Genomic DNA, 14662 nt, shown 5'->3' on the forward strand with positions numbered 1-14662 from the left:
AGAAGAAAATGGACGTTCCTTACATCTCCACTATACCACAACATTACTTTTGTTAGAATATCATTTACTATTAAATTATAACATATTTGACTGAAAATTTAAAAAAAAAATGAAATTATTTAGAGCAATTAGTTATTGGCTGATTAAAATATTATTCTGTATTTTAAAAACATGTTTTTTTTTACATTGTAACGTTACATAATCAGAGCTCTCTATGTTTTAAGATTAACTTTCAAAACTGTATACTGTAATGTCGCGCATATGACCTGCGGGTTATACATTATTTTATTTTTTTACAATCGAATGAAAGAAGTGCGGGGTATACAAAGGTACGCGGTTTAAACAATTTTTTTTACTCATAAACATAGCATAACGGAAACTAAGGACATACAAGTGGACCTTTATATCTCTTAGAGTTGGCTGTGTGGTTGTGAAATGTACATTGGGAAGCTTTACGAACATCTCATTCTAAACCTCAAGAAAACAAACAGTACCCATGTGGCAGAGAATCTTTCATAGACCGGAAATCAATTGAGACAAGTAAGTAAGCAACTAAATTAATTGGCCGATACCGGTCATGTGGAAACGTACAGACCGCAATGCATACAATCTATCCACAAATCAATCGTCAGTCTCACTAATATCACTGTCCTCGCTGTAGTTAGTGAAGTCATCCAAACGTGTATCCTATTCACTGTCTTCTTCCAATAAGCGAAACATGTTGGCAGCAATGAGCATGCGAGGTATGTAAAGGTGCGGGCTGTATGATTTTGTTTCTACTTATTCTGCCATTTGTGCGGTGTTTACGCTTGTGCTGTGCTAGATGCGCGAAAATACGGTACAGATATTGTTGTCAAAACGTTAATATCAGAAGTATTTCATCTTTAAATTTGTTTTTGTTTTAAGTCTATATTATTAAATATAAGCTTATAATTCAATCAAAATGAGCTTGAAGTTTAGTTAACAGTTATAAGGTGAAGATTTGATTCGTTAGTCTACAATGGGTATAATTAAAAGACACTTTGGTATTAATTTAGTGAAGAAAAAAAATAAAAAAGTAAAGTTCTCCTTTGAGACCAAGCAATCTACAAGGCAGAGGGTGTAAAGGTCATCTTTCTCTATAGCCGATGTTTAACAAGGGTGTAATGTGGCCAGCACAACGACCAGCCGCCTTTACTTTCCCCGGCTAATGTTAGGTATCCATTAGAGCTGAATAGATATTTGGGCGTCATAACAAATCATAAATTACAAAATACAATCTTCACCAAGATTCGAACCGGAAACCTCTGGATTCGGAAGTTAAATGCTTCTCCACTAAGTCAACATGCCCCCAAGGAAGAAAAAAAAAGTGCTATTATTGTTATTATAGTAATCGCATGAAATATTTCTTTATTAAAAGAATCAATAATTAATTTATATTAAAATGATGTCTACTCTACTGTATTTCAGAACTCAAAATGGGGATGCAAAAAGTCAAAATTCTAGTATTTTTCAGGACATATATAGATATTATATCAACAATTTCAGTTTGTATCTACTGCATAGTCGCATATTTTGTTGTACATTACGCAGCATTATTAAATACTCACCATAGACAGAGTCCCTCTCTAAATGTTTATTCAGCTAGCAGTCAGAATCAAAATGATTCAATCTCAAAAAGTTTAAAAGACATTAAATATGTCGAAGACAAACTGTTGTGGAAATATCAATCAGAAAAACTAACCATCAAAAATTCTGGTTATTTTGATGCTGAAAGAGAGAATATATGTGGCAAAAAGTGCTGCATATATTTATATTTACCAAGTCCTAGGGTTTTTGACCCAAACCGAACGAACCTGATTGTCTGTCCTATGTTTTCTCTAAATCGTCTTGCAACGTATTGTCCTGTATTAGACGTTGACCTACATGATTCCGTGTTTTTCTCGACCTTGTCTTTGCACGGCTTTCGCTACACTGGGAATGGGCAAAGTGTCACCTGTGAGGGCTGCGACAATGAAGTTCAGTTGTCCCGTTTTGACTCGGAGCCTTCGAACGCAAGCTACCACAGAAACAGCAGCTGCAGTTACGTCAGAGAAGAAAATAATACACCAGAGGATATCGATGTGAATGCAGAAGACACAAGGGAAGTTAACCCTGTTTCAAACAATGAGGAAACAATGCGCGAGAGTAAGTTCTTAATAATTATGTTAATTATCATGTATATTTTTGCTAAACATCTATACCATAATAGTTATATTTATACAGAGCATCTTAAACAAAGCGTCTGTAGGCTATGTTTAACCTGCATAAGGCATATCATTGCATTGATTGTTGTATCATAGGAAAGAAAACTATTTAAAAATTGTTTTAGGGGTCATTAACATGTTTAAAGGGAGGTAATTATTTACCAATAACTTTTCCGAAGATTTAGAGTGAATGCAGTACTTAAGACTAAGACTAAGACTACGACTGCTTTATTGATCCTTACGGAAATTTATTGTGATTACAAGGACTCGTTTCTCATATAAAGACAACACAACAGAAAAATACACATAAATACAACAGACAAAATAAAGAGTTCATTCAGCGACTACACACAGATATCTTGGTGCATTTTATGTTCCCTGACCAATGAGTGGCGGTGATAGAGTCCGACTGAGTGAGGTACAAACGAGTTTTTGTACCGCTCCGTTCTTGTTTTGATTGACAGCAGTCGCCCACTTCGCGACGACCTGGTAGCCAGGCAATCCCAGTTGGTTTCTTCTTGCATTCTTTGGCAAAACGTGACGCAGACAAAGCCGTTGTTAGTCGGGGGTCCATTGATGTTTTGGGCAAGAGCTTTTCAAATGCCTGCCTCTCGACCAGAGGCCATCTGCTGCCAACTGCTTTCTTCTATGCAAGTGAGAGCAAAATAGTATCTAAGTTGCACAAAAAAATAAATCGCATTTTGCTATGCGGTCATCCCTCCTACGGTATAAGTGTCTGACCCATCTCAGCTGTCGAATGGTAAGTAGTGCTTCTATACTCTATCAGAACATGGTTATTTGTAAGGTAGACCTGCCAGGTGACCCATTATAAAGTGTAGACACCTTTGATGGAATCGTTCAAGGAGCCCTAGATGGCTATAAAACCCAAGCCATACAAATTTGTGGTTAGAACCACTGCTTTAAAGTCATAGGCAAAGAGACCTTTACCCTTATTCGCGGGCGACCAAAGACGCATTTGGTTGTTTATAGTGAGGGAAGCTTTCAGAAGAAATGCAACCATACTCTGACGCTTGATTTACGCGCTCTTTCTTTGAGTCTTTCAGTTATGCACACGGCCCACCCTACCAAACTATGGCATCTCTAACAACTGCCGACAGTCATACATTGTTAATCCTAAAGGCATTAAGGCTTCTGAAACAATTTACTGACGTTGATGATTGAATACAGTATGTTACATAAAAACAAAACACATACAATTAAAATACTTTTTTTTTAGTACGAGGCCATTTGCTACGGTCTTCATTTTTTAACTAATTTTTTAAAGGTAACCTTTTAACAACATTCTGGCCGCCCCCAAAATTTGACTGCGTGCAATGCACAAATGACATACAATATAAATATAATAGAAGTGTAAAGTTTACTGTATTACTAGAACATATACAAAGAATTGATTTTACATCCATTTTATATTCCTTATTTTAAATACAATGTAGCTTCCCAGAGGTACTCACAGGCGACTGAAGAAGATGATGTTTCAACGTACAATGCTCACAGGCGCAGTACGTATGAAGTGACGTCTGCTTCTGTCGGCAATACAGACAATGCTGACAATACTTTGAAAAACGAAGGTAAAACACAATATTTTACTTTGGTTATAATTTAATTATTTATTTTGTTACTGACTTATGTTCACACACAAAAATGTTTACGACAACAAATATGTGTTAGATCGAGACGGTTAGATGGCCGAACAAATTCACCCACTACAGCCTATGGAAAACAACCCAGAAAATACCAATAAAGCCAGAAATCCAATGACCCAATAGTATATAAGAGAGTAAATACCGTCAAATTCTTAACGACTCTTCTATTTTAGAATTTTAGAAAGCTAAGAAAATTTAAAATAAAAAAATAATAATTAAACTTTTCTATACAGCAACCATCAGCAGTCTAATTAACTTTGCCATCACCTGCTGGTAATACTTCACTGGCACAAAGACATTGACTAAAAAAAAAATTATTTAAAAAGCATCGTATATTCCTCGAACGCAGCTACCCCCCTCTTGACGAAACTTTTTATAAAAGATGCCTTTCTAAAACACACACGATTCTTAAAGAAAGTTTGCACAGTTAAATCACCGTTACATCGGATCTGGACAAAGTGATCGTCTCCTCTCCGTTTGGCTGTCCGGTAGTGCGCTAAACTGTCGTTCGGTGTCTTGTTTGTCCCGGGTTAATACTCTGCCTGCTGCCATCCCCAGTCGTCCTGCCAGACGTTTGGACTAGGAAGTAGATTTTCTTCAAGTGTGAATTTCGTTCATAATTTACATCTATATTGTTATTGCTACAGTAGTTATGCAGAGGTAGATAATTATTTTCAAACTGCATTTCCATTTATTTGGACCAAACAAAAAATATCTTACCTATTTATAAAGCAAGACCTAGAAATGCTGATTCAGATAATGTTCTTATGTATAAGTCTTTAGCATTAATAGTCTATTATCCCTTCATAAATATTTACTTTTAGCGTTCAATTTGTATCAAACCTTTGTGGTTTGTTTTTTTTACTAACGTTTTCTCCTGCCCTATTAGGAATTCATTGATTCCAATGTCGGCCGTTGTTATTAATGTGTGTGTGTTTCTAAGGTCACGGTGAGAAAAGGAAGTGGCGTAGACTAATGAAACATCAGCTAGTCTGTCATTATTTATGTTAAGTAGTCACGTGGGTGAGAGTGGAACAAAAGAGAGCGAAGATATGTCTCTTGTAGTGAGTTTGATTTTGTTTAACCTATTATTTTATATTATTATTACTAGATTTATATCTCAAGTTGAATCTGTGTAGCCTATAACGTTGACACAAGTATATTTTTGTCTTTGCTCACAAAAGTCATGCAAAGCATATTTCATGAAAGATAAAATAAGCCTAGATCGGTTTAGTAGTGCTAGTTGCTTGGGGCTACAATCCAACGACCGACCATTAAAAACTTTTAATAATCCTTAAAAACATTTTAAAAGAAGTTTTTTTTTTAAATTCATTTTTTTACCCTCTAAGTCTAAACTTAATCTGACTAAATTTCATCTTCCAAAACAAACATTTTACTTTCTCTTTTGCAGAAAGTCTAGCCACGAGTGAGCTAGTAGGAGCGACGTCTGCCTCTAATTGTAGTTTGACATTACGTACATTTGAGGGTTACAGTGTTGGAAACTTTTCTTACCATAGAGGTAATATACTAAAAAAATGATACATTTTTTGGGGGGTTGTTTTTGTATTTACAAATGTAGAAGCATCATTTGAGCGCCACGAAAGTTATCGTGCGCAGATTCCTCCAAGACTGTCTATATTTATAGGTTTATAGGTTCTATAACTACTTTACTTATAGCTGTCGATTCGATGACGCTATGTAAGAGTTATTATTCACAATCGAATGTGTACACGCTCGATTTGAGTCGTCATTATGTATGCACTTATATACTGACTCAAATATGATTATCTTAGACACAATGTCAAATCCAAACAACAATAATTCTTACCCCAAGTACAATAATTTTTTACACAGCTTATATCGACTCACTCTGTCTGATAAAAAGTTTGTTCACGTTATTTCTCGAATACCCAATCTCAGATCATGCTGAAATTGTGCATAATAATTTCCTTTAGATGACAACACAAGAATCAATGTAAAAAATTGACCAATTGGTAATTAATTATTTTGTTTGGAATCTCAAATAAAGGGAAAGAGATTGTACTTGACTGAAGTTGTGGTACAAGTTGAATTAGTCCCCTTTATAGGTCGTCGTCTGAGGTTTAGTAAACACTAACATGAAATAGGACGAGACTATAGAAGCAATATATACAATCTTCTATGTTCATAAGGTGATTACCCTGTTGGCTTGAGATGCCAGAGAAAGCTTTAGCTCACGAGTTCAAACTCAGGTTGTTCAACTTTTTTTTTATAAATATATTTAAAAAGCGATCAACCAGATACCCCGCCATTTCTCTCCACCTTTTTTTTTCTCCCGAAAGTGATAAGATCATAGCGTATTTAGGCAGATAAAAGCATGAAGTTTGCTAAACAAAAACAATTGGTAAAAATATTTCTAATCACACCGATTTATTATTGTTAGTCTAGAGTCTGGATCTATTACAAATTAAATTATATGACTTAATATCAGCTTTTTGCTTTTTTTTTTTTTTTTTTTACTTTGCTTGCAAAGTAATACAATTGTTTTGAAAGCATAGTATTTTGACAAACATATTAATAAAATATTGAACTAACTGATCCTAACGTTAAAAGTAAAATAGTAAAGTTCCCTTTTCAAACCTTGCGATCTATAGGGCAGATGGATAATGAAATACTGCTACTGACTTCTTTGTCCGAGAAATATAATACAAATAATATAGTACTTTAACTACCTATGATTTCTTTAACTATTTAATGTATTATATAGTAGAGCTGAGGTTTTAAAGTTTGCCAATCTTTGTTTATTTTTTGGTCCTCTTTTTTAATTTTAATTCATTTTCCTTTTTGACGACTTTGGGTGACTGGTAAGCATAGTAAGATAAGATAAAATAAGATAATTGACTGGTCCAAACAAATGAATTTAAGCTTGAATTACACATTTTCTATCATTTATCTTATCTTATATAATACAGACGTTACTTCAAAAAAGAAGATGATTACGTCCTACGCGTCATGCATTTAGTCATGCATATTAACCAATGACTCAAATTCTTCCAAGTCACTGGTTTTCCTGGCTAGCTCAGGCAACTCATTCCATGCTCTAATAGCACTAGGGAAGAAGGAGTATTTGTACAAATTTGTCCTAGCATATGGGACGAGGAATGTGCCTTTATCTTTGTGTCTTTCTGAGTATTTTATTAAATTTTGTTTTTGAAGATTATGGTTCAGTGTTTTATGTATAATCGCTACTTTAATTTTGAGTCTTCTGTTCTGAAGGCTTTCTAAATTAAGTGATTTTACTAAAGGTGTTACTCCAGTCAAATGTGAATATTCGTTTGTTATGAATCTCACTGCTCTATTTTGTGTCTGTTCCAGTTTCTAAATGTTTTCTTGAGTTGAGGGGTCCCAAACGGAGGATGCATATTCTATTATTGGCCTAACCAAGGTTAAATAACATTTTAGTTTTATGTTCTTATTTGATTTATAGAAATTTCTCTTAATAAACCCTAATGCTTTTTTTTATAGTTTCATCAATATGTGGATTCCATGACAGTTTTTTATTTATTATAACACCTAGGTATTTTGCGTTTTTAGTCTATGTTAGTGGTTTGCCATGAATAAGATAAGTGGAATTAATTTGTTTTACTTTTTTTTTACTCTTAACAAACAAAACTTTTTCTGGGTGGAAAGACAAGCTCCAATTTGATTCCCATTTCTGTAATTCATCTAATTCTCTTTGTAAAATATCTGTGTCTTGTATTGTTTTTATTGTTCTATATATTATGCAATCGTCTGCAAATAATCTGACTTTTGTTCCTGAAGTAATGCAATTTGTTAAATCATTTATGTAAATTAAAAATAGTAGTGGACCCAAGACTGTTCCTTGAGGTACACCTGAGATTACTGTTATCGGTGTTGATTTGTTTGAAACTACTAACTACGTGACTAACATCAGTTTTCTTGTTACAAAAGTTGTGTTCGCTACTAATCTAATTTAAATGGAGACATTTAACTATCTCAGAGTACAGGACTAAACGAACCAGCAACGGAGGTACTGCTACTCTACCTCAAGACCACACTGATCATAGGCGGAATTTAAATGTCAGAGGTAGGCTATAACTGAAGTTAAATTGTCCCGATTTTGTTGTATTAGTTAATTTTTTTTTTTTTACAAGTCTAAAGTTCTTTATATTAGATAAAAATACAAATATCAGAGGGAGAGGAGGTTCGGACCAGATTCGGTCAGTAACGTTTTTTTTTTCGGCCCCTTGAAAAAGTGAATTTTGGAGTTGCAGAGACTCAGTTTCAAAGCATGAAGATGAAAGTAAGTTTCCCTTCTATAGGGCAGATGATGTAAAAGGTCATCTGTTTCTGTGGCCTACGGTCAACAAGGATGTCATGTGGCCAGCACAACGATCAACAGCATTTAGTTTTCCCCAACTAATGTCAGGTGGACTCAAGGGTGCCATAGATCCCGAAATTAAAAATCCAAGTCTTTATCAGGATCCTACCCGTGACCATCGGTTCGAAAGCCAAACGCTTTACCACTCAGCCACCGCACCTCCGACAGTTAAAGGAGTGTAAACAATTAAATGGTGATCTTCCGTTTCGGAACATTAATGAATAGATAATAAAAATATGATTATTATTATTATTATTATTATTATTGAACTCTTCAATGAATAGGGCCTACATGTGGAAATACCCGACGACGTATTATCTGTTTAAGATAAAGATTTTCTAGTCCTCTAGCCAAATTTAAATTATTTTTTTATACTTAAAAAGTTATGACGGTCAAACTAGAGTTTTCCCAGTGTGGCCAACGAGCTAGTAATTCTTTTCCCAACAATATCCTCCAAGTGTCAAATTTCTATGAAAATCGTAAGAGCCATTTTCAAGAACCGTGTCCACCTAGGTTTTGCCCACTTTAAATGTGTGACTCAGAGGTATTATAAATCACTTTTGTAATAATTTTACAAAATAATCTTAAACTACACAGAAGTAAAGACCTGTCCTATGTATGTACTTCTAAAATAATCTTAAACTACATAGAAGTAAAGACCTGTCCTCTGTATGTACTTCTAAAATAATCTTAAACTACACAGAAGTAAAGACCTGTCCTCTGTATGTACATCTAAAATAATCTTAAACTACACAGAAGTAAAGACCTGTCCTCTGTATGTACTTCTAAAATAATCTTAAACTACATAGAGATAAAGACCTGTCCTCTGTATGTACTTCTAAAATAATCTTAAACTACATAGAGATAAAGACCTGTCCTCTGTATGTACTTCTAAAATAATCTTAAACTACACAGAAGTAAAGACCTGTCCTCTGTATGTACTTCTAAAATAATCTTAAACTACATAGAGATAAAGACCTGTCCTCTGTATGTACTTCTAAAATAATCTTAAACTACACAGAAGTAAAGACCTGTCCTCTGTATGTACATCTAAAATAATCTTAAACTACACAGAAGTAAAGACCTGTCCTCTGTATGTACATCTAAAATAATCTTAAACTACACAGAAGTAAAGACCTGTCCTCTGTATGTACTTCTAAAATAATCTTAAACTACATAGAAGTAAAGACCTGTCCTCTGTATGTACTTCTAAAATAATCTTAAACTACACAGAAGTAAAGACCTGTCCTCTGTATGTACTTCTAAAATAATCTTAAACTACACAGAAGTAAAGACCTGTCCTCTGTATGTACTTCTAAAATAATCTTAAACTACATAGAAGTAAAGACTGTCCTCTGTATGTACCTCCTTCTTTGAACAAGTACTCTTTAGGACTTCTTCTTTATTATCTAATTATTTGTTTTCTTTACGACTATTTACAAAGCTTATATCAACTCAGTCTTTCTTTCTGTCTGTCTGGTAAAAAAAAATTTCAACACATTTCTCCCACACCCATTCTCGGATCAAGCTGAAACTTTACACGATTATTCATTGGCATAAACAAGACATGAATCAATACAAAAATTAACCAGTTAGTCAATTAATTTCTGGCAATTATTTATCTTTTTTACCCACAAGGGAAATTAATCCTTCTGTAGTCACAGATACTGTTAAATAGTAGGGTTTCGTCCAATTGGATAATCGAAAACGTTATTTCTCCCAAACCCACTCTCGGATCAAGGTGAAAATTTAAACAATTATTTATTGTACCTAACAAAACATTAACCAGTTAAAAGATTAACCGATTAGTCAATTAACAATTGGTAATTAATTATTCTGTTTGATATCGAATAAGAGAAATAACATCAACATTATTGAGAGATATAGTTGTAAGTGCTTTCCCTTTGATAAGCTTTTTTTTTTAATTAAGCATTTTTTAATTCTTTGCTTGTTTGTATGTTGTTGTTTTTTTTTTTTGTTTTTGTTTGTTTGTTTAATACACTAACGGCGATACATTTATTTTTCTCTCTTTTTTTAAAAACTTAGAGAACAGAGTTGTCGATGCTTGTTACGATGCTGATTTGGAATTAGACTATCAAATTGAACGACTATCTAATAGAACTGGCTTTGTACGTTACAACTGTAGTTCTGTATCAGAACGGAAAAAATCTTTTACCAACTTGAGACTCGTCAATGTGAATGGATGGATTCAAGAATGGGCTGAAAAGGGACTGTTTTGTTCAGGTATGTATATATGACCTCTTTTAGTCGCCAAGCGACTTTGGGTCATCTCATGGTAATGAGATGAATGCCTGGGTATTAGCTGTGGTCAGAACGATGTCGCCCACACATCAGTTCCCCCCACTCCACGCAGCTGATGTATCCAAAAGAACGGCAATGCCGATACAGTCTGGGGTCAGCGGCGTTGCAGGTTCTGCCAGGGTGCTGCAAACTGCCTAAGGGTCGTTGGTTCCTGATTTTTCCTCAGTGTTGGCTCCCGATTGGGTATAGCTGCAAGACTAAATCACAACAAGCTTGTAATGATAATAATTATTATAGCATTTATATAGCGCTACCTTCATGCTTACAAAATGCTCAGAGCGCTCTGATCCAATTACATTGGAGAGGGGGGGAGGGGAAGGGGTATATGGGAGAAGGTTTTCGTGCTTCCTTAAGGCGCTCAGTAAACACAACTCTTCTTGAGTCGGGTGTCAAACCTCAAGCCCCCTTCATAGGTAGCCAAGCCAGGTTCAACCGTACTTTGCCTCTCGACCAGGCTCCCCACTTACAACACATTCCAATAAGGATCAATAAAGAAAGACGGTCGACAAATCTTGAATGTTGCCCCAACGGTCGAACAGACTAAAGAATAGGTAAGGAAAGTTATAGTTCTTAGTCTTAATATTTGCCGTGAAACAAGCATAGAGGTCATAGCTCCAATAAATACTGGTTTCTATTTTTAAACTTAGACCACGAGGACAAGATAGTTCATTGCATTCATTGTCATTGGTCAAGATGTCTGGATGACTGGAATTCAGAAGTGATTCAAAGCTTACGCGATCACTCTTGTCACTGTGATAGACCTCATTCAAAAACAGAAAAGTCGAAACCATTATCCAAAGGAAAAAGGCATTAAGTACAGATTATTTATTTTATATTGTCATTGTTGTTGTTGAAAAAAAAAATGTGTGTCTCGGTTGGCTGTTCACACTTGATGGAGAGACAGATAGAATGTGAGAATTGATGAAAGAGAAGAAATTACAACAAAAATAAAAGACGTATGATAATAAAATGATAGAAAGAAAGAATAAGTCCTGTCAATGAACGTTGAATGGTGTAACTTTGTAGAATGCGAATGTCGTGTAATACTGGGTTCTTGCTTCCTGAAGTACTCTAGACACGTGACAAGACAAACACTATACGACTGACTCAAGTCCGTTCAGCAGACAACATGAAGTTTATTTTACTACAAATATAATACACTGCACTCCTTGTTAGTGCTACAAGTCAAGAAATAATAATCCTATCCGCATAACAGCGGTATCAAATGTATCCAATCTATGTTAGTTACAAACCACGTCCGCATCTCAGCGGGCAACACTGCGTAGAAATATAGATCAACTAATACATGTCTCAAAAGACCACTGGCAACAACTGCCCACAAGTTACTTTCTAACTGAAATTACTACAGACTTTTCTAAGTCGCTACTGTCCATCCCGGACTAAAATATACTTGACCACTCGGTCCAAAGAATAACACTTGACTTCTAACTTGACTTCACTTGTCTGCTTGACTTGACTGACTGACCTCTAAGTCTAACTTAATTCATTCTACTTCCTGTTTTCTACATCAGGAATTCCACGTGTCTTTTAAACTATTAACATGACGTGAACTTTAGATCATGCAATGTCAACTAAGACTGTGACAAGTTCCTAACTCAATGATAAACACACACACACACATATATATATATATATATATATATATATATATATATATATATATATAGATAGATAGATAGATAGATATATAGATAGATAGATAGATAGATAGATGTGACCTGTAGTCCAGCCACGTGATTGAGATTTTTCTCCAAATAAGCAAACTCCTTGTAGAAGTGTGGCTTGAAGTCCAGCCCCCTAATTAAGAATTACTACCATGTAAACAAACCCCAGTTCCCTCGTGTGACCTCTAAAGAGTGCATACGTCCATCGTAGTTGACTTGAGGTCACATGTCTATCAATTAAGTCAATGTGATGGACTAAAATAAAACGGGGGTGGGAGTTGTTTATCTCTACCTCTGGACTCAGTCTGGAGATATACCCGCACAGCTAGACAGTCGTCTGGTCAGCGTGACCTCATCAAGAATAATAACATCTTTATATGTTAACTAACCCACTCAAAGGCCAAGACAAAATGAAAAAAAAATGTGCCAGCCACTACTTCTGTTTGTAAAGCGCATCTAAAATGTAAAGTTTAATTTATATTTAGATTAACACGCATTTTCTTTATAATAAAAGATGTTTGGTACATATTCATATAGGCTCTATTTTAAGCACATTATTATGTTTTAATATAGACGTTAATACATTCTTTAACAGAGATTAATGGAACGATGTCTGCCAACTACCCTGCGTGATATTCGGCCGGAGCCGAATATGGCCGAACAGTGAAAAAAGGTCGAATATTCGTCAGGAGCGCAACTTTCCGTCGTACACCAAAAATATATATATAATTATATATATACATATATATCATATGTAGATCTACCATTAGAACTACTATAATTCACGGGTGAAAAGGTTGTGTTGTTTTGATATTTGGTCTTACAAGTTTCCATATTATAGTATAGACGTGCTATTTTAATCAGTTGCTTAACATTGCCAGTTTTAAAGAACCTACTATTTATTTATATGTTGTATGTAGTACTTTATGCAAAGAAACTTGAGCTCTGAAAGAGTCGAAGACAAGAAGTATACATTCTCTTGTGGTGGTCTGATTAAAAAATGATGCCATCAATATTGATATGGCGAGACAGAGTTTGATAAATTACATTCCATAATTATATAATACAAACAAGTATATTTGTCGATACTTTATTTGTGTAACCATGTCATAATGTGAGAATTTATGCTTTACATTGAATGTAGTGTGTTGGATTGTTAATAGAGCTATTGTATCTTGCATTTGCTACTAACATAACTTATCTTTTAAGAGAGAGAGAGAGACAGAAAGTAATTATCACCATTACTATTGACATTGTTTATCCATCATATCAAGATTAACTTGTTTTTAAACCTACTAGTTTACAGTCCATTGTATTCAATATTATAGAATCTATCTGCTTGTAATAGTCGGTACGCTGAATATTCCTGCACTTCTATTAATTTATCCAACCAACTCTTTATTGAATAAAAAGAAGCATTGTAGTCGAGTGTGTAATCCACCAAAGTGTGTTCAAAATAAAAAAGATGTAAGCTTAATTTCATTTTGAAGATGATTTTTTTTTTTTTAAAGCTCATAGCGGTCAAAACAGCCTTCACTGTGTCACCAATAACGTGGTTATTTTTTTATTCTTTCCTCAAGATATACATTAACATCTATTTGTTAGACTACATATGTTAGAAGACCATAGTTTCTTCCTTTTGCTGAAACGTTATTTCTAGTCTGTTGATCATGTATCCTCCATGGAACACATTAGCGCTATCGGCGCTATATCATGTTAACTTATTGGTTGATTTAAATTTGGAAACAGGACGGTTTATAATTCATAGCATATTTTCGGTTATACATTTTTGTTTAAATATTTCATTTGGGGTCATCCATTTCGCTTCGCCTAGGGCCTCCAATTATCTAAGGCCGGCCCTGCTCTAATGACTATGTAAGGTGTGAACGTTATTTTAAGATATTGTGTTATTGAGACCAGATAGAAGCGTGTCTCAGTGTGGGCACTCATTTAATTTTTATTACCTGTATCTGTCCTACAATTTTGACTTTTCATCATTTTATTATATTTTGTTAACATATGAGAGAACGGCATCTATTTACGTATTTGGGATTTCTCGTTTTTTTTTGTGTTCGTAAATAAACTTATTATTATTTTGTTTACCTGCGACTTTGTTAAATCTATTATTTGTATGTTTAGTAAGTTATATATCTTGACTTTGCTTATGTGATATACTTCGGGATCAAGAGTACCACTGGAATACACTGCCAGTACAGACGTCATTGGTCTTTGGACCTAATCCTAAGGTCACAATAGCTATTCCGTTGTTAATGAACATAGCTTTAATTTTTAAGTTATGTGTATAAAATAGCTTTAATTTTTAAGTTATGTATATAAAAAAATTTAAAAACTCATTAAATACATCAAAACTTTTAAACATTAAAT

The 14662-nt window shown here is 34.4% G+C and overlaps 1 protein-coding gene across 1 annotated transcript; it reads left to right on the top strand.

Annotated features, from left to right (window-relative positions):
• Nucleotides 1-351: 351 nt before the first annotated feature.
• Nucleotides 352-12227, top strand: LOC129926574 (uncharacterized). Its single transcript, XM_056031429.1, has 7 exons — nucleotides 352-540; nucleotides 1450-2166; nucleotides 3680-3814; nucleotides 5301-5408; nucleotides 7890-7976; nucleotides 10317-10514; nucleotides 11240-12227. The coding sequence occupies exons 2-7, from the start codon at nucleotides 1458-1460 to the stop codon at nucleotides 11404-11406; spliced, it is 1404 nt and encodes a 467-aa protein (XP_055887404.1). The 5' UTR covers nucleotides 352-540; nucleotides 1450-1457; the 3' UTR covers nucleotides 11407-12227.
• Nucleotides 12228-14662: the final 2435 nt, after the last annotated feature.

Source organism: Biomphalaria glabrata, chromosome 6, assembly GCF_947242115.1.
Source record: "Biomphalaria glabrata chromosome 6, xgBioGlab47.1, whole genome shotgun sequence".
In the NCBI taxonomy this organism is placed as follows: Eukaryota; Metazoa; Mollusca; class Gastropoda; family Planorbidae; genus Biomphalaria; species Biomphalaria glabrata.

What these genes read in the sequence shown, in the direction of transcription:
- LOC129926574 (XM_056031429.1), top strand. Translation starts at nt 1,458, where the DNA reads ATGGGGATGCAAAAAGTCAAAATTCTAGTATTTTTCAGGACATATATA. An exon ending in GCGGAATTTAAATGTCAGAG is followed by an intron (nt 7,977 to 10,316) that starts GTAGGCTATAAC and finishes TTAAAAACTTAG; the next exon opens with AGAACAGAGTTGTCGATGCT. An exon ending in AAAGGGACTGTTTTGTTCAG is followed by an intron (nt 10,515 to 11,239) that starts GTATGTATATAT and finishes TTTTAAACTTAG; the next exon opens with ACCACGAGGACAAGATAGTT.